Source organism: Aedes aegypti, chromosome 1 (assembly GCF_002204515.2).
Source record: "Aedes aegypti strain LVP_AGWG chromosome 1, AaegL5.0 Primary Assembly, whole genome shotgun sequence".
NCBI classification, from domain to species: domain Eukaryota; kingdom Metazoa; phylum Arthropoda; class Insecta; order Diptera; family Culicidae; genus Aedes; species Aedes aegypti.
In genome coordinates, this window is record NC_035107.1 from 178616692 (window position 1) to 178640769 (window position 24078).

A 24078-nucleotide genomic window follows, 5' to 3' on the forward strand; every position below is an offset into this window, starting at 1 on the left:
AACAATCTTAAAATTTAGTTTAAAATTTGGATAAATGACTAGAAAATATATAAAGATTTCAATGAAAATTCTTCAAAAAGAAAAATGGAGGAATTACTGTATGAGTTTGTGAAGATACTCTAAACGGGAATGAGAAATTAGAAAAAATCCAGATTGGATTAATGATATAAAACATTTTTTTCGGAAGAATTATTTAGAAAGTTCATGAAAAATTTCAAAACAAACTCCTGAAGAGATCTGCGGAGTAATACGGGAAAAAAATCTATAGTAAATCAAGCTGTTATACTTGTAATGTCATGAGAAATTACAAAAAGGGCCGTAGAATTATACATAGAAAAATGTCTGTTCAACATAGAAATCAAACTCTCATCTCGTGCTTCCTGTTAGGTATCTCTTATTATTCATAATATATGTATGGTCTCTTTTTTAGACACTTCTAGGTGTCTAATGTAATTATTTCTAATACGATCATACTTTCAGCCTCAATTTCCCCAAATAAAAAAAATGCAAAACGCTCTCTAGAAAAAATATTGTGGGTACGTCAATGAAGTCCATACATCTGAATCCCATTTTAAGAGAAAGATTATGAGTAAGGCCCTTTCAGATCACTGGATAAACATTCTTGATTTTCGTGGTAAACAACAAAAAAAAAACATTTTTTTTCCTAGATAATTTTATTTAAAAAAAAAGGGTTTTTAATCATCTTTAATTAACTATTCGTATGTTTTGGGAAATTTCTTTAACCTAGATTTTTTTTTTAAACCTGGAAAACTTAGGGAATTACATTTCTGTAAATGAGTAGACACCCTGATTTGCCTGCTGGATACGCTCGGAAAACTCCTGTAAAAGAATCATCCTTAACAAGCTGACGAAGAGTACGGAGAGTGAGCACGGGTTGTCGCAAATGCAGTTTGGATTCCGCAAAGACTTATCGACGGTAGACGCAATTCGAGCAGTACTCAAGTGTGCTGAAAAGGCGCCAAAGCAGAAACGAAGAGGAGATCGATACTGCGCCGTGGTTACGATAGATGTGAAAAACGCATTCAACAGCGTCAGCTGAGAGGCCATCACCGTAGCACTGCACAGAATCCAGGTTCCCGACTATCTGTGCAAGATCCTGAAGAGCTACTTCCAGAGCAGAATACTGTGTTAAACAAATGAAAGGCAGAAGTCAATGCAAGTTACAACGGGCGTCCCTCAGGGTTCCATTTTCGGTCCAACTCTTTGGATGTACGACGGAGTCTCTTGACACTGCGACTACCCAGGAAGGTGAAGATTGTTGGTTTTACGGATGATGTGTCACTAACGGTGATGGGCGAGACGCTGGGAGAAGTGGAAATGTCAGTGATGGTAATAATTGATGCAATCGAGGGATGGATGAGCGAATTTCTTCGAATTCGATTTCTTTCACAAACACAATGGCACCTTCTGCTGTGTTGTTAATAGCTACTTTAAAACTACTCCAGCAGTCCTTAAGAGCGGCTTCGGTGAGCTCTCCCTCATCCGGCAATGCAGCTTCAAGGCTTTGCGCGTAATCAGTTGCGACTTCGGGTAACTAGACTATCATCTGGAAACCGTGGCGCGGGCTTCAGTACTGTATGTTGATCACAACGGAATGTCTTTGGCGGACTTTAACCATCACAAGGTAGTGATGCGAATCGATGTTTGCGCCGCGATAGGTTCTGGCGTCGATTATATCCTAGCAGTGCCGTCCATCAATTAAAATGTAGCCAATTTGTGATTATTTTAGTCATTTCATTGCAGATAACTCCGTAGTCACAAAATAGGTTATTCTCGTTTTACCATTGTGTACTAATAGCAGACTATTGAGCAGAAAGTTGGTTCAATGAGAATGTAATATTAGTATTAAGAAGAAAATGTCATTATTTAAGTTTTCCAACAAAAATATTTACTGAGTAGCGTAGTTTAATAGACTGTTCGTACTATTAGCTGACATACAATAATATTAGATAAGTTTAAATTCATATGTTATGAATGATGCTGTATATCCAGTATTCACTAATCGATCTCTTTTCGACTGTCATCTAGACAGCCTTCGCTCGAATATAATAGTGTATCTAAAATAAAGGCGCTGTTCCTCCTTTTCAGAGTCAGTAGCGTCCATGTTAAAATAATATTTCCGTTCTTGAAGACACCAAAATTCCATGCACCCAGAACATGCTTATGTGTGATCGTCAGTCATTTCTAGAAATTGAGAGCAAACTTCCCGACTACATTCGCCTTTGCTGTTGTAGACAAATTTGTAGTAGTGTCCATCTGCGCATATCACTGCAAAGAGAAATTAAATCAGTTACTATCTGTTCAAACATATAAGTTTATAGTAAATACCTATAACAGAGTTGTTTTCGGAGCCAAATGCGCATATACATGGTGGTCCTTGCGGAATCGAAAATTTGCAAAACGACCATTGACTGGTAAAATATTTCGTTAGTAAACTGGATGATTCTTTGCTCTTCGGTTCATCTAAATTGAATACATGGATGGTGCCATGGTCTGACGAAACTACAACCGCCGTAGACTGATGGTTAAAGTTGATACAGTAGATTTTTGCCTAAACAAGAAATGAGATACGTAATGATCGTTTACAAGTATATATACGAGTCTATATTTACCTGATTTGAGCCTCGTCGTAGTTCTGCTACCTTTGACCCATTAGACGTATCAAAGATGCGAATCAACGTGCCGCGATCACTGGCTGTGGCAAGCCTCGTTCCTTGCAAATTAAGTGCAATACAACTGATTGCAGTTTCGTGGGCGACAATTTCTTGTGGAGCTTTTTCCGTATTTGCTAGATCAACAATCTGCACGTGGCCAGTTCTTCGACCGGGAAATGCCAGCAAAGATTTATTGCTATTAGGACAGAGAACGCATAGTCCTTGTGAGTTTTGGCTAGTTTCAAACACATGCAACTGGTTCGGCGTCTGGGTGAAAGTGTACACTTTGATGATTCCTTCCAGAACTACTACTATGCGATCCCTCCGCAGGCGGACACTTTTAACCGGTGCGTTGAAATCCAGTGAAATAGCCGGTGCTTTATTGCTGTCGTCCCAAACGAGAACTTTGTTTGGGGGATACAAGGGACGTATTCCGCCTCCAACAAGGGCTAAATAGTTACATCGAAATAGCATCTCCACGTGACCGATTCCACCATCTGAGAAATATTGGCGTTCCTTTTCCTTCAACGGATCGGTGTTGTACACACGGAAACCATTATCCGTGGCACAAGCGAAACAGCCTGAAAAAATAATGTTATAACAATAACATGGAAACACCAAAGGACGTATTCTAAGTAGGGGAAGGCGGGGCAGTATGGTTATACGGGGTATTATTGGCCACCCTTCATTTAAGCTTAAAAAACCGATTCGGATCCCGATAACCTTAGGACCTCATAAAGTATGCTTCAACTAGCCAACTCCGTGAAAACCATGATAAAATCTTATTTTATACTTCATATATTCATGAAAATTTGAAATGTTTATGCTACTACGAAAATCTTATAAGATTTTGGATGTAAAAATAAGCTTTGCGTAAAGTTTTGTCTATTGTTTTATTTATTTTTTCTCAGCAGTTCATTCTCCCACTATGTATAGGCATGATGTGCATGAAATTGTATAGATTCTAAAACATTTTCAACAAAAACAGAACTTATATAAAACATAGAGGAACGGGGCAACATGGTCATAGCCAGTCAAAACTATTTTATCACGAAAACAGACAATCAATACATGCCATTTTTGCAGTTTCATTGCAATATCATTAAACCGCACGTGATTTTGATTAAAATTAGAAATTTTTAACTAGTTAAACTTATTTGAACAACAATGTTTGAAAAATGAAGCTCTCAGAACCGTAATTTATTGAATTGTCAGCAAAACATACAATTTCATGATTCAAACACGAGGTACAAAAAACTGCCATTGGGTCCTGTCATATAATTTTCATAGCAGGATCGCGAGTGCGTTGAAATTGCCTTCTCCTCACGTTTTTAAGACGGATCAAGAATTTAAGATCATCGTCTGTTATCACGGATTCAAATTTTACTTCACATTTTGGAATTGCAATGCTCCTGACTTCAACAATGGAATTTGTTAAAGTTTCAAAAGTATTGTCAATATCAAGTTTTGTTTGTGAAGAAATGTTAACATCAAGATTAGAGTCAATATATGTTTCATATATATTCCAACCGGCTCGAAAATAATTGAAAGTGGAGATATTTGAAATGTAACAAGGACATGATCAGAATCAAAATCAGCATAAGTAATTAATTGGCTACCAAGATGACTAGAGTCGGTTAAGACCAAATCAATCGTAGATGGTATTGAATTGAGAAATATCCTGAAGAGCACTCATCAAATAAAATTCTGCCGTTGGAATTACTTTGATAATTATTCCATGACCGATGTTTGGCATTAAAGTCACCAATGACAAAAAAAAATATTTATTGCGAGTCAATTTTTGCAAGTCAGTTTGGAGCAAATTCATTTGCTGACCAGAGCATTGAAAAGGCAAATAGGCAGCTATAAAAGTATATTTGCGAAGCTGTGTTTCAACTGAAACACCTAAAGTTTCAAAAAATTTAGTTTCAAATGACGAAAACAGTTGATGTTTTATACGCCTTTTATACGATAATTACGATAAACAAAATTGCAACCCCCCACATGCCCCATCAAGTCAATCATTACGATAAACAAAATAGTTTGGATCCAGTTTTCAGTAATAACTGCTATATGGATATTTTTTAAGTTTGGATTCAGGTTTTAAATATGTTTTAATAATAACGTGCATATGTTATTAGCTGTAAAAAAATTAAACAGCTCGTCCTCTTTACCATTCAGAGAACGAGCATTCCAATTTAAAAATTTTAAATTATTATTTGAATTCATTAGAAAAACGTAATCCAATAACAATTTTATTTGTAAATTTTACACCAACTTGGACTGCTTCAGTCATAGTGGTGGCTTTGAACATTGCATCAATCATTAGATTCAATTGTTCAGTTAGAAAATTAAAATTAGAGGCAGACATATCACTTCAAGTGGGTACATTTGATGATTTTCCGTTAGAATTGTCGGTAGACGAAGAGGCGGAGTAGATGTCACCTGTAGGTGGCGGCAGGGATTTTTTTCCATTTGATTTGAAACAAGTAGAATGGGTACTCATAGTACGAATAGGGGAGGAGTTCAAATTACCAGCTACGATATCGGCAAAGGATTTCTCTTGGGTAGATACATTCGAAATTAGAAGATTCGAACGGCTACCCGACGGATTAAAATTAGTTTGTGAATGAGCATGATTATGATCTTCCTGATGGGTATGATTCCTAATCAAGCGATCGTTAACTGAAAAATTAGTATTGTTCGATACTCTACCAGGCAAATTCCGGAAACGACCGTTATCGTAACGGATATTATCTTTCATCTGCCTGGCACAAGCCTCGACGACTCTCCTTCGCGAAGGGCAATCCCAAAAATTGTACCCCCGCAATTCGAGCATATAAACTTGATGGTATCTTCCTTCGCTGGACAGACGTCCTTAGCGTGAGAAGAACCTCCGCAAATCATGCATTTAGCATCCATACGGCAATTGTTTGTTCCATGACCCCACTTTTGGCACACGGCACTGAGTGGGGTTCTGGTAATTTCCTCCAGGTTTCTGGAAATGTTCCCATGTCACACGGACATCGAACATAAGTTTTGCTTTTTCTAAAGCTTTAATATTATTGAGTTCCTTTTTGTTAAAGTGAACTAAATAGGGGGGTCCGTAGCCTTGAGGTTACGCTTCCGCTTCATATGCGGAAGGTCATGGATTCAATTCCCAGCCCCTCCACAAAAAAAAACCCGTCCAGCCACCAGAAGACGCCGCACGGAGGACCGTGCTTTGGGGGAGCACATCCATCCTCCGTCAGTATCAGATGGTGACTGAGACAAACTGACCCTCTTCGTAGGCAGCTAGCCTCAAACGACTTAGGAACACGGAAAAATGAACCACCGCAAGAGCAAAGGACTATGGCTTATGGAAATCGATTGGACTGAACAGCAGAGCTCTCTCCTACCTGCTCGGTGTGAGAGTAAAAGAGTAGAAGAGAGTGAAAGCAGATGTAAATATATAGATTAGTTAAAAATAGATCTGTATCGGTATAGCAGATACAGACGAACAGAATCCGGCACAGTAGTGGCCACGAGCACGGAGTACCTTAATTAAAAAAAAAAAAAAAAAAAAAAAGTGAACTAAATAATATTCTTGAGAAATCCTTTTCCGAAGAATGCCAGATTGGGTTCTCTTTTTCATAATGATTACTTGGACTGGGGAAAATCCAAGTAAATCATTTATTCCATTTTTGATCTCTTCGGGTGACTTATAGTCACTTGAGACACCTTTCAAGACGACTTTGAACAAACGTTCAGTTTTGTCGTCATAAGTAAAAAAATGTGCTTCTTCTCTTCGAGATGTTTGAGAAGAGATTCGCGATCTTTAAGAGTTTCCGGAAAAACGCGACAGTCTCTTTTCTTTGTGATATGGAAGGAAACCTTGATTTCCTGCCTAAATCCCCCAAATTCGGAACAACTGACCACGATGGGCGGAACTCTTTGCTTCCTCACTTGAATCAAAGAGCCTGGGCGAGAGGCTGCTTCGATTTGGTGTGCGGAAAATTTGTCTAGAGCATCGAACTGATTGCTCATTTCGATGCAATTATCAACAATATTCATTTCACCCTTGGAAGAAAGTTCGCATTCCGGAGAAAGCTCCTTTCTTCCATTCTTGCCAAGTTTAGTGACAGTTTTAAATCCCACTTTTTCGTAGGAAGTTGTGAATTCAGAGATTCACCCTCCCTTTTGTTTGTTGTTGCAATCATGTTTAATGAATAAACGAAAGAAGACGTGACCTTCGAGAAGTTTTTTCCCAAGACGGTGTCCAAGAAGGATTACCACTGCTAGCTTTCTCCAAAGGGTCCAACGAAAAATCGAAGGAACGGGTCCAAACAAGGATCGTAAAGGGATCAATAGTAGAAAAAATAGTACTGAAAAGTACTGTTTTAGTAGCACTGAAAAGTACCGTTTTTAATTTTAGCACTTAAAAGTACTGTTTTTGTAGCACTGAAAAGTACTGTTTTATTGCTTTAGGTAGTTTTAAAAGAAAAACATCCAAGAGCAGAGAGAATTCGTGTACGCACAGCACGAAGGTACGATTCGCACTGCCATGAAAATGCTAATTATGATCCCTCTTGTGTGATTCCATTTACAAAACTGTTCACATATCTGTAAATATTAATGCACCTCAGACCAAATACCTAACAATGCAGTCGAAGTTCCCTCGGTAAATTTTTAAAGGACTAAGACTGCTTTGAGTGTTAATTTTATGTTTTTCTGTAGGGAGTCCATTATACGCAAATGGTCCATGACCTGCATGGACTACCTAGAACAAATGAGAACAGATGCGTGAGTCTGGAGCATTTTCACCAGCTGAGTCGTCCCAACTAACCGGTCGGATTCGCTAGTTGGAACGCAGTCGTGTTTCAACCAGAGAATTCCCGCTTTATTTTTGCGAAGGTTTCAAATAATGACTGGTTCAGCACACCTTTGGCGAAACTGAGGTAGGCTATATGGCAATGAGGATGAGAATTTGAAGACAAATGAAGAAGAACTTGACTATGAATTCTTATTTTACATACTTTTTGCAAATAGCTCTTCATTTATTAATATAATTTTGCTTTTAAGTGGGTTTATCATACCTGTGAGACATCCAAATTGTTTTGTCTGTTTGTAGAGTATACCGGGTATCCCCGTTGGTTTGACCACATTTAATCTGAGCACTTTTTAATTTGTACCCCGCTAATTTGCACATCGTTCAGAATAAAAATGGTTCAAACGTCATTTAGCTCATGGAACGGAATAAAGTGAAATGGAACGCTGTGGAACGGAACGCAGAATCAAAACAAAACAGTGAAAGAGGTAATTAGAAACACGTTTCTAGGGTGACTAGATGTTCAAATTAAAAATGAACCCCGATGGTTTGCATGAGGTATCGTTCAAATTAACGGGGGTGTACGGTACTATAAATATATTTCAGCTACACACTTAGATTTTTCTCGTTGTTCGGTAAATTTTCTTACCGGAAACGTACTGTACAAAAATATTTAACTGAGGTTTCGGTAATGCAAACGAGATTACGAGATTTACCGAAAAACCTTAAATGTATAAAAAAATGAAAACAATATTCCTCTACTGTACCGAAATCGTCGTTTTATTACCGAAAAAAACTGTAAATCGTTTAGATCCGCCGTAGGCTGTAAGTTTTTACCGTACTTCAGTTCAATAAGCTCAATGTTTTACCGAACAAATGGTAATTTGAAAAATTCTGAGGTCACCATATTTGTCACTAAGTACTAATCAACAAAATCATATTGCATCTGTTTTTTTAACTACAATAGCGCGATGAGCGTCCGGTACGTGTATTCTGTAAGTACGACCTGAGTGTTTCTATGATGTTTTTTTTTTCAAGATGAAAATAAATGTTTTCATTGTAGTATACCATTTTTTTAAGGCACTTTGTGCTTCTGGCCACTACTGTGTCGGACTCAGTTAATCTGTATCTGCTTTATCGATACAGATCTATTTTCAACTTATCTATTGACTGTTTAACGATAAACTTGCGACGATCGACGCGCCACCATATTTCATAAAACGGAGGTTATTAGAACTAACTTGGAGGTGATGATTTGGAGGTTATTTGGCAATTTGGATGTTAATATCACCTCCAAACACTAGCGATTTTGCGGTGGAATGTTGACGTTTGATCACGAATATTTACATCTAGTTTCACTATCTCCTACTCTTTTACTCTCCCACCGAGCAGGTAGGAGAGAGCTCTGCTATTAGTGAGGCTAGCTGCCTGCGAAGAGGGTCAGTTTGTCTCAGTCGCCATCTGATACTGACGGAGGTTGGATGTGCTCCGTGAGGCGTCTTCTGGTGGCTGGACGGGTTTTTTGTGGAGGGGCTGGGAATCGAACCCATGACCTTCCGCTTATGAAGCGGAAGCGTAACCTCAAGGCTACAGACCCCCCTTATTGTAGTATACCTACAACTGCCAATTTACGTTTCCGGATTGCAGCGTCGCATTACGAGCACAACTACCCATGACAGAATCGATGGCACCGGTTTTCTTCAAAAAGGGGTAAACAGCCAGGATTTTTGTTCAATGTTCCACCTGAGCCTGCTGACGGTGTTCAATGGCATACCTTCATGTAAAGAAAACAGCAGAATTCGTGAAATAAATCGATTCATTACATTTGATTCTAATATAAACTTCATCACCGAAGTCGGTGATATTTTCTAAGTGTGTAGACGAAATAGTTTTACCAAATTAGGATGACAGTGTTACAATCATTAAACACTAACATTCCTCCGCATCTCAACTGACTGTTAGTACTGCCAGTGCCGTTATTGATCACGAATATAAGATCTGCTGAAATGTGCATTTGGAGAATAAGCGAAAAAACAATGGAAATAAAACTAAAGAGGAAAAATGTCGCTGTCGGAACATCTCTTGCTGGCGGAGATAGGCGGGGCTATAAATGTCAACGCTATAAATGTTTATCTTTATACCATAAAAACATGTAACATGTAACTAAATATTACTGCGGTATATTATTGCTCACTTTTTCATAACATCGTTCAGATGTTTCAGAGTTTATATTTCGCATAATTTTGGGATAACGCCATTGATGGTATAGTAACTAAGTGCGTAGCTATTTTTTTTTTTCTGCAAATCAATCAATAAATATCTAAACCTACACCAATGCGAGATAGAGGATGACCTTCCCTTCATCAGAAGACGAAATTATTTCTGGCATTACGGCCCCACTGGGACAAAGTCTGCTTCTCATTTATTAACTGAGCTTTATTTGCCATTGACAATTTCTGCGTTTGTATATCGTTTGGCCGGTACGAGGATATTATATGCCCCGTGAAGTCGAAAAAAATCCAAACCAAAAACATCCACGATTAATGGGATTCAAACTCACGACCCTCATTTTTACCGCTACGGCTATCTGGCTCCTTTACCCTATATAAGTTGTGCCCAGTGATGCCACATACACAGATTTATCTGTAATTACACCGATTTTTTTCTGTTCTTGCCTACAGATATCTGTGATCACAGATCACAGATTTTTGAGATAAAAAATATTTTTAAGATTTAAGGAAATTTCACGAGTTAAGAACACGGATTTGGAAGATATAAATCAGAAAAGCCATTACTCTGTTTGGTTTTTCTCAAAAACTTAAGTATTTTATATTTTAGAAGCTATTATGCACCTTTAACTTACTTTTAGAATAATAAGTTCAAATTAAAAATTGTTGATGAGAGCCGGAAAAAATGTGGCAACACTGGTTGTGCCGACAACAGCCCTCGGTGCGGCGACGCTGCTATTGGTCTTACCTGATCAAGCCGTCATACATGACAAAAGACAGGAGAAATGCCAAACGATCGAGAAAAGGATCTTTGCAAGTCATCACGTTGATCTACCGTTGTGGAAAATATCATCTTAAAAATTATACTTAAAATCTAATTGAATTACTGCTTAATCTTATAAATACTTGTACGGAATTGCTGCTGAATTTGAACTTAAACCTAGTGACTAGAAATTAAAAACTGTTGTAAGTAGCTAAATCAAAAACAATGAACTTAAAACTAACATGCATATTGTACTTATAGCAAACATAGAATCTCGGGTAGCTGATACGATTCTTCCTAAACCCACAGAACGTTCACTAAAATTGTGAGTAAACATTCTATTTACCAAATGTTTCAAATAAATAATAAAATGATATTTGTAGCTTGAAGCTTACACAATCCACATCAAGGTGTTTGCTATCCGGATTTAGTGAGACGAAATCCCACCCCCTACAAAATCTTCAAGAATTTTATGGTACGCGGGGTCGTGGAATGGAGGAACATCAGAGACCCGCTGGATACAGCTGCAAGTCCTGCACCAGGGCAGATGCCGAAGACGAGAAGTGGGTTGCCTGTAACAGCTGTAATCTTTGGAAACACTTTGACTGCGCAGGGGTAGACGAGTCGGTGAAGAACCAAACCTACCTTTGCAAGGAGTGCAATGCAAAGACGAAAGCAACCCCTTACGGTACGTCCTCATCTCTTACACACAAACGACCTCCATCGGAAGGCAGATCCCTTCGTTCTGCCAAATCTGCTCTGAAGCCGGTTAATAAGGTTACTCAACTGGCATCGAAATTCTCTCGAAGCGCAATCAGCACGACTTCGAGTGTCCGAGCCGCCCGTTTGCAGGCTCAAATGAAGCTGGTCGAAGAAGAGCAATTGCTAAAGGAACAAGAGTTGGAGGCGCAGGAAGCGATTAGGAAGAAAGAAATGGAAGAAGAGGAACGCCAGCTTGAGGAGAAAAAGGTGCTTTTGCAAGCTGAAGCCAAGCTACGACAACGTAAATTGCAGGAAGAAAGGGAGTACCAAAGGAAGCAGCAGATGATTAGGAAGAAATCGCTCGAGAAAAAAAACACCATTGCACGACAACTGAGTGAGTGCAGCAGCAGAGCTGGCACAATTCCGGATTCTGAACAACAAGTATCCCTGTGGTTGCAACAATGTTCCCCCGAACGAGCTGAAGATGAAATCGATTCCTTAAGGAGTGTACCCCAGAAGCATTACCGGTAATCAATCAAAAACCGTCATTCACCAACACAGCTGAACATCAAAACCCGAATGAGTCGCATGTGGACCAGCAATTTTCTCGGCTCTCGATTGGCGCTCCAAAATACAACCGATTTGAAGACGTTCACGAACGTGCGATTCCTAAGCCGAATCAAGACGTACCGCAGAAGCAAGCAACAAATGCAAACACAGCCAGTCAACGATTCAACCACGATTTTCATTCATATTATGTCAATCATCCGATGGACTCACTTCCGAATGCTGGTCGACAATTTCCGAAGCCTCCTGCAGAACCGGAACTAGAACAAAATATGGACAGGCAATATCAACAATTGTCATACACGTTGCCTCAGCGAAATATGGATCCAGACCCATCTACGATTCCTGTGACGCTCAGTGCGAGCCAACTAGCTGCCAGACAAGTGATGGGGAAGGAATTACCGAACTTCTCTGGCAATCCCGAAGATTGGCCAATATTCATTTGTAGCTTTGAGAAATCTACAGCGGCTTGCGGCTACACCGATGCCGAAAACTTGATTCGACTGTAGCGATGTTTAAGAGGACATGCGCTTGAGTCTGTACGGAGTAGACTTCTACTTCCATCGAGCGTCCGTCAAGTGATCAACACCCTTCAAACACTGTATGGTAGACCAGAGCTTCTCATACGGACGCTTATTGAAAAGGTTCATCGTACTCCTGCACCCAGACACGATCGCTTGGAGACTGTGGTAGAATTCGGATTAGTGGTGCAAAATCTCGTGGACCACTTGAAGGCAGCGAAGCAGTACACGCACTTGGCAAACCCTGTGCTGATGCAAGAATTGGTAGAAAAGCTTCCCGGAGCACTGAAGATGGACTGGGCCATCTATAAAAGCCGACAACCTTATGCGACGTTATCTACGTTTGGTGACTTCATGACTGGATTAGTAGACGCAGCAAGTCAGGTGACATTTGAACTGCCGAACCACGGCCGTTCCAAGGGTGAACAACGAGTAAGAGAAAGAAGTCTGTTACACACCCATTCGTCGATCGCAGCTCCTGCTCCAGGGATGGTAAATCAACCAGTGAAATCAGGTAAGCCATGCGCAGCATGCGAACGTGATGGTCATCGCGTAGTGGATTGCCATCAGTTTAAATCACTGGATGTCGGTAAACGGTGGGAGGTCGTCCATCAAAAGAGACTATGTTGTACGTGCCTTAATAGCCACGGAAAGTGGCGGTGTAAGTCCTGGCAAGGGTGTGGGATTGAGGGATGTCTCCAAAAACACCACACACTCCTTCACTCCTCTTCGGCGTTTCCACCTCGGAATGTCTCTGTCAATCATCTCATGGAAAACAATGGATCGTACCCTATGTTTCGGGTGCTCCCAGTGGTACTATATGCGGGATCGCAGAAGGAACTCGTATTTGCGTTCATCGATGAAGGATCGTCGACAACATTTTTGGAGGAAACCATCGCTGATCGTCTAGGCGTATCTGGTCACGTAGAACCGTTGACCCTTCAGTGGACGGGTAACATAAAACGGGAAGAACGAAATTCCCAACGAATTCAGCTGGATATCACCGGTGAAAATGGTCGAACCCGTTATAAGCTGAGCGAAGTTAGGACAGTCAGTTGTTTAGTCTTGCCTTCTCAAACAATGAATTACAACGATCTCTGCAACCGCTATCCACATTTACGGGGACTTCCACTGAGAGATTATGAATTGATCCAGCCAAAGCTACTAATTGGTTTGGATAATCTTCACCTTGCCGTTCCGTTAAAAGTCCGCGAAGGTGGACCTAAAGACCCGATAGCCGCTAAGTGCCGATTGGGTTGGAGTGTCTACGGGAGTTTAGCTGGAACATCTATACCGCGAGCTGTCGTTCATTTTCATGTAGCTGGACCAGCAAATAGTGACTGTCAATTGAACGATCAGCTCCGAGACTATTATACATTGGAAGATGCCGGAATAAAGGGGCTAAGCGAAACACTAGAGTCTGATGAAGAAAGACGTGCGATTGAAATATTACAACGAACCACGCGACGGACAGGACGGGGATTTGAAACTGGACTTCTGTGGAAAGAAGACGATCCGAATTTCCCCGACAGCTATCCAATGGCAGTTCGGCGGTTGAAGTCTTTGGAGCGTAAGTTAGAAAAGAACCCATTGCTGAAGAATCGTGTTCTGGAGCAAATTGCCGAGTACTTACGAAAAGGATACGCCCACATTGCCACTGATTAGGAGCTTGAAAGGGCAGACCGCAAACGTATGTGGTTCCTGCCGCTTGGAGTGGTCATTCATTCCAAGAAACCTAGCAAAATAAGATTAATATGGGATGCCGCAGCCATGGTAGATGGAGTCTCCTTCAATTCCAAGCATTTGAAGGGTCCCGATCTTTTAACACCATTACCAGCAGTGCTTAGTGGCTTTCGTCAATTTCCCATTGCGGTCTGCGGTGACATCAAAGAGATGTTTCACCAGCTCTCAATTCGCGAAGAGGACCGTTTAGCACAATGTTTCCTATGGCGGAACAACTCTACGGAACCTATTCAACTCTACATCATGGACGTAGCGACGTTCGGCGCGACTTGTTCTCCCGCTGCCGCGCAATACGTAAAAAACCTTAACGCGCAGGAGTTCTCCGAAGTTTATCCACGTGCCGCCACCGCAATCGTAAAAAAAAACATTACGTGGATGACTACTTGGACAGCTTTGCGACCCTTGAAGATGCTGTGGAAGTAGTGAAGGAGGTAACTCAAGTACACTCGCTGGGAGGATTCGAGATTCGAGGCTTTCGCTCTAACTCAACAGGACTTCTCCGGGAAATAGGTCAACCAACCGATGATGAACCGAAGAACTTGATGCTAGAAAGGAACTCCACTACTGAGTCCGTGCTAGGAATGACCTGGAATCCTGTCGATGATTGTTTCTCCTATTCCTTCAATCTGCGAAACGATCTCCACTCAATTCTCGACGAAACACATGTTCCTACCAAGCGTGAGGTTCTGAAGGTAGTAATGAGTCTCTTCGATCCCCTCGGGCTTATCTCACATTTTCTCGTCCACGGAAAGGTTATCATACAAGGAACATGGGCGGCTGGAACGGGATGGGATGAGCCTCTCAACTACGAACTCAATAAAAAATGGCGGCAATAGGTTGAACTTTTTCCAAAACTGAACGATTTAAAGATTGCGCGGTGCTACTTTTCACCATATCCGTCAGAAATCAATGAACTGCAAGTCCATACGTTCGTGGACGCTAGTAACATCGCCTATTCTTGCGCGATTTATTTTCGGTTGGTACACGATGGCCATGTGCAGGTAGCGCTGGTAGGCTCCAAAACCAAAGTGGCACCCCTAAAAACTTTGTCCACTCCGCGACTTGAACTGAAGGCGGCAGTCCTTGGAGTACGATTCGCCACGACGATTGTTGAGTATCACTCGCTTCCTGTATCTAGAAGGTTCTTCTGGAGCGACTCAACCACTACACTGACGTGGATCCGGTCTGATCATCGCAAATTTCACAAGTTTGTGTCGGTACGAGTTGGTGAAATCTTAACTTTGAGCGAACCGCAAGAGTGGAGATGGGTGCAATCAAGGTCCAACATTTCCGATGATGCCACAAAGTGGAAAGATGGACCGAACTTAGATTCTAATAGTGTCTGGTTTAAAAGACCTGAATTTCTACGATGGAATGAAGTATCGTGGCCAGAACAACATATTACAACCACAACCCATGAAGAGCTACGAAGAGTTCAGACACATTGGAATCCTAAAACCCTCATAGAATACTCTCGATTCAACAAATGGTCGAAGTTACAACGAGCAACTGCATACATTGTTCGTTTTATCAACAGCCTACGACGAGAGAATGTCGGCCAAAAGCTGCAGCGGGAAATTCTAACCCAAGAAGAGCTAGCGCGTGCTGAGGTTCTTCTGTGGAAAATGGCACAAATAGAGACCTTTTCAGAGGAACGGAAAGAGTTGATGAAAACGGCTGATTCCCCGGATGCCAAACATGGTAATGTTGCTAAATCCAGTTCCATAGGGCAAGTGTACCATTAGTGGTGCACCTAAGGGAAAACTGCTAAAACACGGTGTTAAGATCATGAAATATATGATTTTAACGTATCATTCGATAGATCTCAAATCCTTCTATCATTCAAATGTATAAAAATCACGATTCATTTGAAATTTCCCTGCAAAAAGCCTTGCACCAATAATAGGAACACTGTTCCTTTAGTGGAGGTATATTTTAAGGATGGTTCCTTTAGTGGCGCAAACCATTGATTTCTTATGGGACCCTCCACTATGGGTACTGATGCACCACTATAGGTGCAAAGGAGCAAAAAAATTAAGCAAAATAATTGTTTTAAATAGTTTTACGGTTAAATTTCATGAATATTATTCGATTACTTGTATCATTTTCGCATCGTACATAATACAAAAATATCACATAATCATTTATTAGCGCGAAACATGCCAAAACACATTACCTCCACTATTGGAGCTACCTCCACTAAGGGAGCGTTTGCCCTATACAAAACTTGGCCTTACATGGACGCCCAAGGAATCCTGAGAATGCGCAGACGCATCGGAGCAGCAGAATACCTACCATTTCAAGCAAGATATCCGGTAATTCTTCCTAAGCTGCACCCGATAACAAACATGATCGTTGACTGGTTTCGTCGCCGTTATCGCCACGCCAATCGCGAAACCGTGATCAATGAGCTTCGTCAACACTTTGAAATAGCAAATCTGAGATCGCTTGTGCAAAAAGTGTCGAAAAACTGCACATGGTGTCGGATTAACAAAGCATTACCGAATCCGCCGGTAATGGCGCCGCTCCCCGGAGAAAGGCTAGAACCGTTCGTGCGACCTTTTACGTACGTCGGCGTGGACTACTTTGGGCCTTTGTATGTTAAGGTTGGTCGATCTCAAGCGAAACGATGGATTGCGCTATTTACTTGCCTTTCAATCCGAGCTATCCATATGGAGGTTGTACCTAGTTTGTCCACAGAGTCGTGCGTCATGGCTATCAGGAGATTTATTGCACGCCGTGGTTCACCAGCTGTGTTTTTCTCGGACAACGGTACCTGTTTTCAAGGGGCCAGCAATCAGCTTAAGGAGGAACTTGAAGCTATGAACAAAGCGGTCGCGGTCACCTTCACAAACGCCGATACCAAATGGAAGTTTATCCCGCCAGCCTCTCCGCATATGGGTGGTGTGTGGGAACGTTTGATCCGGTCGGTAAAAACAGCCTTAGGCTCAGTCTTCGAACATCCACGTAAACCTAACGACGAAACGCTGGAGACAATTATTTACGACGCAGAAGCGCTGATAAATTCCAGACCTCTCACGTACATCCCGCTAGAATCAGCAGACCAACAGTCACTGACGCCGAATCATTTCCTCTTGGGCAGTTCCACGGGTAATAAAATAGAGCCAGCTGACATACCCGAACGAGCTACACTCCGCAGTAGTTGGAAGATGGCTCAATACATAGTTGGAGAGTTTTGGAGAAGGTGGGTAAAAGAATACCTACCAGTAATAACAAGCCGGTGTAAGTGGTTCAAGGAAACCAAGGATATAGTTGAAGGAGATCTGGTCCTTGTTGTAACCTGCTGTGAGGCTAGCGGTGTTAGACGTCGAAGAAAAACGTGAACCTATAGGACTTCGGAAGGACCAGGGACATGACCTAGGTTCACGGGCGGGGGTATGTGCCGACAACACCCCTCGGTGCGGCAACGCTGCTATTGGTCTTACCTGATCAAGCCGTCATACATGACAGAAGACAGGAGAAATGCCAAACGATCGAGAAAAGGATCTTTGCAAGTCATCACGTTGATCTACCGTTGTGGAAAATATCATCTAAAAATTATACTTAAAATCTAATTGAATTATTGCTTAATCTTATAAATACTAGTACGGAATTGCTGCTGAATTTGAACTTAAACCTAGTGACTAGAAATTAAAAACTGTTGTAAGTAGCTAAATCAAACACAATGAACTTAAAACTAACATGCATATTGTACTTATAGCAAACAAATAATCTCGGGTAGCTGATACGATTATTCCTAAACCCACAGAACGTTCACTAAAATTGTGAGTAAACATTCTATTTACCAAATGTTTTATTTTATTTTATTTTATTTTATTGATGTACAAGGGGGTCAGGGGGGGCCAAGTCTCCAGCATAAGTTTGAAAACTCACACCGTCCATAATACACCGAGGGGGTTTTGAAGTTTGGGAAGTAGGCAACGCAACATCTTTGACCAGAAGGTTCTTTAAGTTTTGCTTCTACTCTTGAGTTCCAATACACGTATGAATGATGCAAGGCCAAAAGAACATGAATCAGCCATACATATAGCGGTAGTGAAGTGTTTTGCCTAAGGACATGGAAAAGGAGGGATTTTGTGTGGTGTTTTGTAAATAGCTCTGTGGAACAAGTTTGTTATTAGTTAAAAATTTAGTTGATCTGATTCACCTTGCAATTAATAATAAAAATATTTACGGAAACATAATACTTATCTTGTCTCGGCCAATACGCTGCCATGTCTTTCCTCTCGGATGATTTTTTCCTCGTTGTAATGGCGGGTTAGATATGAAAACAAGGATAAAGAGAGAAGAAATGTTAGTGATTATTACATGCTTAATTGCTGTATTGACCTACAATGAAATCATACAAAATTCGCTCTTTGGATTCCCATGATAACAATCCCCATGCAGCTTCCGAGAAACTCCATGGCAATGATCACTGTACGCCATGTGCGGCATTCAGGACATCTCAACACTACTGATGACGAACAACAAAAAGTGAATCCAAAAGAGTGAAAACCTTAATGTTTCAATGTAGGACAATCCAGCTTTATTGCATGTGAGAAGTTTTTAGTGATATTCTCACAACGGCCATTCAGAATGGTTCGACGGATGTAGATAAAAGATCAATATGATTAAATTAACGCGACATGTTAGTAAGCTCAAAACGATTATTGTATTTGCAACTGTTAATTTAAATAGTTAAGCTAAGGGTCGGTTATTGTATATAACTTTATAAATAAGCAGAAAAATAGCACGAACGCGAAGTAATGACCTTCCATCCCATCTTCAAGTGCTCCCCACAAGCACAACACTTCATTCTGGCACTTTAGAACGTCCATGTTGTAACTTGTTCACACAAGAAATCTGCCTCGACCGAGTTGGCAGAACGCGCCCATACCCCTTTCTGAACCAAAGGACAGGGAACATTCTATTTACCAAATGTTTCTGTTAAGTATTCCCGGTTCGGTAAATCCGCAGAAACCCCAACGGATTCTGATTGAACTACCACGAGCAAACTGTTCAGTACTGTAAATGTATGTGACACCAATGTGTATAAAAAGGAAGCCGAAATAAACCAAATAGTCAGTTCTTAACAGAAATCCTAAAAGTTAATTTATTTCTTATAATAAGAAACGTCTAGAGATATTTAATAAAGTTCTTGTTCACAGAACGGAACAGTGGCGACGAGATAAAATTAATTACAACCTTGTGCAGTGTTAGTGATCGGATATATCATAAGTGATCAAGCCACCGGCTGCTTTGTTCTACACTATAGTGCTACAGCGGAACAGAAAACTTTTGTTTCCAGCGCCGGCTGTGATTTGAAAAAGCCAGACCTAGCGTAGGCAATTGAATGCTGAAACGTAGTGGTTCGTAAATTACGGTGCGAATTAACAGAAAACATATTCGAAGCGGTAAGTGAAATTAGCAAATTTACAAGACCGTGTGCGAGGAATACTTAGTGAATCATTAAAACAGTGAGCAGTGAAAGGCGCGCAAAAGCTGATAACTCAATTGCTGTGAGTGGACGAATAAGAGCTCAGTAACCCAGGACGAGATCATTGAGTGGGTATATCCAGAGAAAACCGAACGTTTTATCGGCGCACAGAAATCAACTTAAGTTGCTGAAGTCTACGAGAGGTTCTGCACTGCTAGTCCCGTCAAAACAATCTCGGAAGCGCAGTAGTAGGAAAATGACAGACGAAAATAGTGTTTGTATGGGCTTTGAAGTAGAGCCTAAGGATCAATCATTCAGCATGTTTATGGATAATCTAGAAAGATCAAGCGGAGCAAACAAACCTAAGAGACTGAAGCGCAGTAGAAGTCCAATAATTACAAGAAGTCGCTCGCGAACATGTGAGATGTAGTATAAGTAGATAGAAATACAATAATGAACTATTAGCATTAAGTAGAATTTTGTCAATATGAAATTATGATAAATTGTTTTCCAAAGAGGGAAGGATTGTTAAGTATTCCCGGTTCGGTAAATCCGCAGAAACCCCAACGGATTCTGATTGAACTACCACGAGCAAACTGTTCAGTACTGTAAATGTATGTGACACCAATGTGTATAAAAAGGAAGCCGAAATAAACCAAATAGTCAGTTCTTAACAGAAATCCTAAAAGTTAATTTATTTCTTATAATAAGAAACGTCTAGAGATATTTAATAAAGTTCTTGTTCACAGAACGGAACAGTTTCAAATAAATAATAAAATGATATTTGTAGCTTGAAGCTTACACAATCCACATCAAGGTGTTTGCTATCCGGATTTAATGAGGCGAAATCCCACCCCCTACATAAGTGTATCTATTTGTTACGATAATCTTTTTATAAGACCATATAAGTCGTTAAATGGTGCTACCTACTTAAAATTAGAGGCCTTTTTTCTCAAAAGCTAAAAATCGCATCATGAAAAGCCATAATAAATCATTATCAGAGCTTTTATCAGACATTTTACCGTAAAACTAAAATACCAAATAAATCCCAACCAAAACAGTACTATTGATAACAAAAAATATGCAGCTTATGACGCCATCAAGACATCTCCATTTTGCACGGCATATTTCCAGGTAAATCCTGATACTCACCCTGATCCTGATTGAAGCCCGCATAAAGCAGTCCATTCCCGTAGGGGTTGTTATCCAAAAGATTCATTTCCGGTCCCTATTTGCAATGATCGAACCGCCAGGAACTTGCTAAAAATCTGCCTACGCAACCAAAATATTCACTCGTCTATCACTTTTCCGCTGAGAAGCTTATCATTTTTTTGGCTTTTTGTTGATGTTTATTGGCTGTGCTTGCAATAGGTAGCCTTACTTGTGTTCTATTTTAACGTTCACTCTTGGCTGCACTGATCAATGTTTAATTAGCAAACATAATTCGATCGTATTTTTATTTATTTTTTTTTTCTTTGGGGTGTCTAGTTAGACGGCTAAGACCGATCACGGTCCATCTCGCCAATATTTTTATTTTTAATCGTCTCAAAAGGAAAAATAATGCACAACTGCGCTTGATAATGAAGATGGATTGCAGATGCAGCAGAAATGGATTCTGTTGTCAAAACTTTTGACTCAAAAGGCTCAAAAGAGATCAACTCCGACACCGACTCCGACATTGTTTTTTTTTTTTTTTTCGTTTACACGGAGAAATCAGACTACCGAGAAATAGGTTCTTTAAACTAAAATTTTAGTCAACTGCATTTAGTTTTCACCCACGTTGCATTTACCCAAATTTGGCTTAAAGGGCCAAAATACCCCATTTTTATTTTATTTCAATATGTTTTTTATTGTTTTAGGCTGGGAGGGAGAAACCAACACAAAATTTCTGTACGTCATAGTGAGCCGAGATTCCGCTGTCACGAACTGTCACTGTGAGCCCAGATCTCAAACATCGGACTAACATGAAAAAAGCGCGTAACTGATTAAAACTCATTTTCGTATTTCTTCAAAAGTGATAAAAATCGAATGAAAACCAATTTATGCACACAACGCAAGTAATGTCACGTGAGCACCATTCAATCTGATTGAACATAAAGCATTGAAAAACGCATCGTTCTACTTTTTCCGATGAAAATGAATATTTAGTGCATAGAAAACTGTGGCCCTTTTTTCATGTTTGTAAGGAAAGATCGAAGGTGCACAACAAAAGGAAACTACCGATTTTCTCGAAGCCTGCCTTGATTTTTGTTGGCAAGCTGGAGTTATCTTGCAGTTCAAAATAACGTTGTCTTATATTTCGTGTGTAGTATCGGCACAGACAAACAGACGTCACACTCTCATCATTGTCCATCGACCACCTTTTTAACGGTCGATTCAAAAATATGGTAGGTGGCCAATCCACCACCTGCAGCGCTTGCATCGTTTTTGTTCGCGTTTGACGTTTACACACTACCGCCATCTGTTGGCCCGTCGGCCAAACACACCAATTACAGCATTGGGCGTACATGTACTCGTGACTATGATTTTGATCGAAATTTGTTCCAAGTGTTACGTCTGTTTGTCTGTGGTATCGGTGCCTCCCTCCCAGGTTTTAGGTATTAATTTATTTTTCGCTATTAGCTTTCTGTCTTCACCACACTGATTTAGCATGAGTTGACGAATAAGGCGGCGTCCACAAATTACGTAATGCTCTAGAGGGAGGGAGGAGTCAGAAAATTTGATTATACTAGAGAAACGCGGAGCAAGGGTGGTACTGGTGGCTCTTTATTGCTACCCCAACGTGTCGCTAGTTCTAAAATGTAAACAACCATACAAAATAACGACCAAACAATGGTGAAGGCCTAACCAATTTTCTCGCAAACATCTATTTTGGGAATTTAGCTGAATTTTCTGATTAAATTGCCAACAGCGCACGCAGTAGCACGTAGCAAATAACTGCTTGCAAACAATTTCTTGCTAGCGCATTGATTACCTGTAATTTTGTGAAGAATGATTTTTACTTTTCCGCGTTAAAGGCCGGTTTGCTACTGACAAGAAAAGGAATCGCCTATCTCGATGCGTGGAAAATTTCTCCCAAGAAATGGTCAAGGAAATCACTTTTTTCTGATCGCAGTACGCAGTTGAGAAGAAATGTCACTTCAAAGGGGGCTCTCTGTAGGAAATTTCTTGACCCTTTCAGTCAAGGAATTTCTTTACTTTTCTTGAGCGAAACAGCATACTTAGCTTTAAAGCTAAAGCCTGATTTGCTGCTGAACAGAAATCGCTAAAGAAATTTCTCGCCGATTCCTTGCAGAAATTTTCTATGGACTGATGCACGAGTTCACTAATTTGACGTTTGAGCAGTGCCGAATTCACTAGTTTCCATGGTCACGTAAATAACACGGCACCGCTCAAACGTCAAAGAATGAACGCGTGCATTGGTCCATAGCGACTCCCGTTTGAACTGACATCTCTTTTCAACTACCTACTGCGATCAGAAAAAAGCGCTTCCTTGATCGATTGCTTGCAGGAATTTTCCATGCATCAAGATAGGCCAAGAAATTACTTGTCAGCAGCGAATCAGGTTTAAAGCTAAGTATGCTGTTCCGCTCAGGAAAAGTAAAAATTTCTGCCCAAGAAATGCTCAAGAAATTTCCTACAGTGGGCTCCATTTGAAATGACATTTCTTTTCAACTGCGTACTGCGATCAAAGAAAAATGCTCTTCTTGACCATTTCTTGCAAGAAATTTCCCACGCATCGAGATAGGCGATTACTTTTCTGTTGAAGTGCGACTAAAAATGGGGGAACCAACGTGCGGAAGTTTGATTTTTGACCAACTCCGCCGCGTCACAACTCGATTTCCAATAGTGCGCATAATGCACACGGCGGAGGGCATAGATACGCACTATAGCAAAGTGACTCGCGACGTGGCGAAGTTGGCCAAAAATCAAGTTTCGCCCGTCGGTTCACCTATTTTTAGTCGCGAAGCAGTATAATAAATTAGTGACGAATAAAATAATGAGAAATTTCTTTGACTTCCCTGGGCATAGAGTATCATCTTACCTGTCACACGACGAATGCGAAAATGACAACTTCGGCAAATAGCTCTCAGTTCATAATTGTGGAAGTGATCAAAGAACACTAAGCTGAGAATCAGGCTCTGTCCAGAGAGGACGTAATGCCAAAACGAAGAAAAATAAAATAATAATAGGGTAACGACTGTTTATTTCGTTCTTAAACGCTAACAGTTGGCGCCAGTGTCAAAAAGTACAGGCAACAACCTTTCGAACATTTGTTTTGGAGGTTATTTGGCAATTTGGAGGTTAAAATCACCTCCAAACACTAGCAATTTTGCGGTGGGATGTTGACGTTTGATCACGAATTCTTAAATTTCTCAAACTTTCAACACAAGCGCATGGAAAAATGGTAGTCGGAGAACCGTCAAAACAATAGAGGTAATAAGCTATAGAGGAAGAATGTCGCTGGCGTCGCTGTCGGAACATATTTTGCAGGCGAAGATAGGCGGGGCTATAAATGTCAAAGCAAAAATGTATGCAGTTTGACAGTTATGTACCCGACATGTTTCCGAGCGAGAACAAAGGGAACACCAGCGACATTCGTCCTCTATAGTTTTCTATCTCTATCGTCAA

At 40.6% G+C, this 24078-nt stretch overlaps 1 protein-coding gene across 1 annotated transcript; it reads right to left on the reverse strand.

The window, feature by feature from the left end:
* Nucleotides 1–1886: 1886 nt before the first annotated feature.
* Nucleotides 1887–20906, reverse strand: LOC5573870 (WD repeat domain phosphoinositide-interacting protein 3). The gene is made up of 4 exons (XM_001654852.2): nucleotides 20599–20906; nucleotides 2634–3256; nucleotides 2350–2572; nucleotides 1887–2289 (listed from the first exon to the last, which is right to left on the reverse strand). Exons 1-4 carry the CDS (start codon nucleotides 20663–20665, stop codon nucleotides 2183–2185), a joined length of 1020 nt encoding a protein of 339 aa, XP_001654902.2. The 5' UTR covers nucleotides 20666–20906; the 3' UTR covers nucleotides 1887–2182.
* Nucleotides 20907–24078: the final 3172 nt, after the last annotated feature.

Excerpts from the sequence above, each read along its gene's own strand:
- LOC5573870 (XM_001654852.2), bottom strand. The coding sequence starts at position 20,665 with ATGAATCTTTTGGATAACAACCCCTACGGGAATGGACTGCTTTATGCG. Across the intron at positions 2,573-2,633 it reads TACGACGAGGCTCAAATCAG|GCAAAAATCTACTGTATCAA; the intron begins GTAAATATAGAC and ends TTTCTTGTTTAG. Across the intron at positions 2,290-2,349 it reads CGAAAACAACTCTGTTATAG|TGATATGCGCAGATGGACAC; the intron begins GTATTTACTATA and ends TTCTCTTTGCAG.